The sequence below is a fragment of the Sinocyclocheilus anshuiensis genome, unplaced genomic scaffold, assembly GCF_001515605.1.
Source record: "Sinocyclocheilus anshuiensis isolate Anshui unplaced genomic scaffold, SAMN03320099.WGS_v1.1 scaffold1277, whole genome shotgun sequence".
NCBI lineage: Eukaryota > Metazoa > Chordata > Actinopteri > Cypriniformes > Cyprinidae > Sinocyclocheilus > Sinocyclocheilus anshuiensis.
The window spans coordinates 413,004-414,006 of NW_015549629.1; the positions used below are offsets into that span (position 1 = coordinate 413,004).

The window sequence follows — 1,003 nt, forward strand, 5'->3', positions numbered from 1 at the left end:
GGCGTAGCTTCGGCGGTGGGTGTTGGAGGGAAGTTCAGTGATTGGTTTGAAATCTTACATGCTTTAAACCAATGGGCGACTCACACGCTCTTTTAAATACAGTAGAGCGAGGCTCCCGGGATTATTAGTATTTCTGCGTTGTTGAAGTAAGTGTTATTTTACTACAATCAACCATGAGTGGAAGAGGTAAAACTGGTGGTAAGGCGAGAGCGAAGGCCAAGACTCGCTCATCCAGAGCAGGGCTGCAGTTCCCCGTCGGTCGTGTTCACAGGCTTCTGCGCAAAGGTAACTACGCAGAGCGCGTCGGTGCCGGAGCTCCCGTTTATATGAAGCACCATTCACCTCCCTCATGCTCGCTAAAGCCATAATTACGAGAGTTGTGAGATAAAAGATTCTTTTCATTTTTATATTTTTATTACCATTCGCCTCCCTCGTGCTCGCTAAAAGTGATTCGAAGTCATTAGAACCAGTTAAAAAAACGATTCAGAGGTAATTTTACGGTGGACCTGGCTTGCCCACAATTTTGAGCGCTGCACGACAGAATAGATGACGTGATCAAGGGTCTTGATCTTATTTCCATCTAAAATACTATTTTTTTTTTACATTTCTATCAGCCAATGATAATTATAAAAGAAAACGTCCCGAGCATAGATCAGTGGCCGAGAGCGCATCTGATTGACAGATAAACCACGAGCTCTATCAGTTATTGTTAAAGGGGTCCTATTATGTCTTTTACAATGTCTTGAATTTGTTTTGGGGGTGTACTAGAACATGCTCTCATGCTTGGTGGTTCGAAAAACGCATTATTTTTTACATAATTTACATTATTACAACACCTCTCTCCCCATCCTGGCACAAACGGCTCGATTAGTTCCGGGTTTGATGAACGCCCGCCTTCCGAAAAACGAAATGTGATGTGATTGGTTAGCTATCCCAGTGCGTTGTGATTGGCAAACAGCTTAGACGGTGTTTCAGTACTGCCACGCCCCTTGCTCCGTCTTTC

The 1,003-nt window shown here is 44.1% G+C and overlaps 1 protein-coding gene across 1 annotated transcript in view; it reads left to right on the forward strand.

Annotated features, from left to right (window-relative positions):
• Nucleotides 1-173: 173 nt before the first annotated feature.
• Nucleotides 174-1,003, forward strand: part of LOC107659562 (histone H3.3-like) — a 3,426-nt gene continuing 2,596 nt past the window's right edge. The window contains exon 1 of the mRNA XM_016448551.1: nucleotides 174-302. Within this exon, the coding sequence (XP_016304037.1) occupies nucleotides 174-302 (129 nt within the window). The remainder of the gene's footprint in view (nucleotides 303-1,003) is intronic.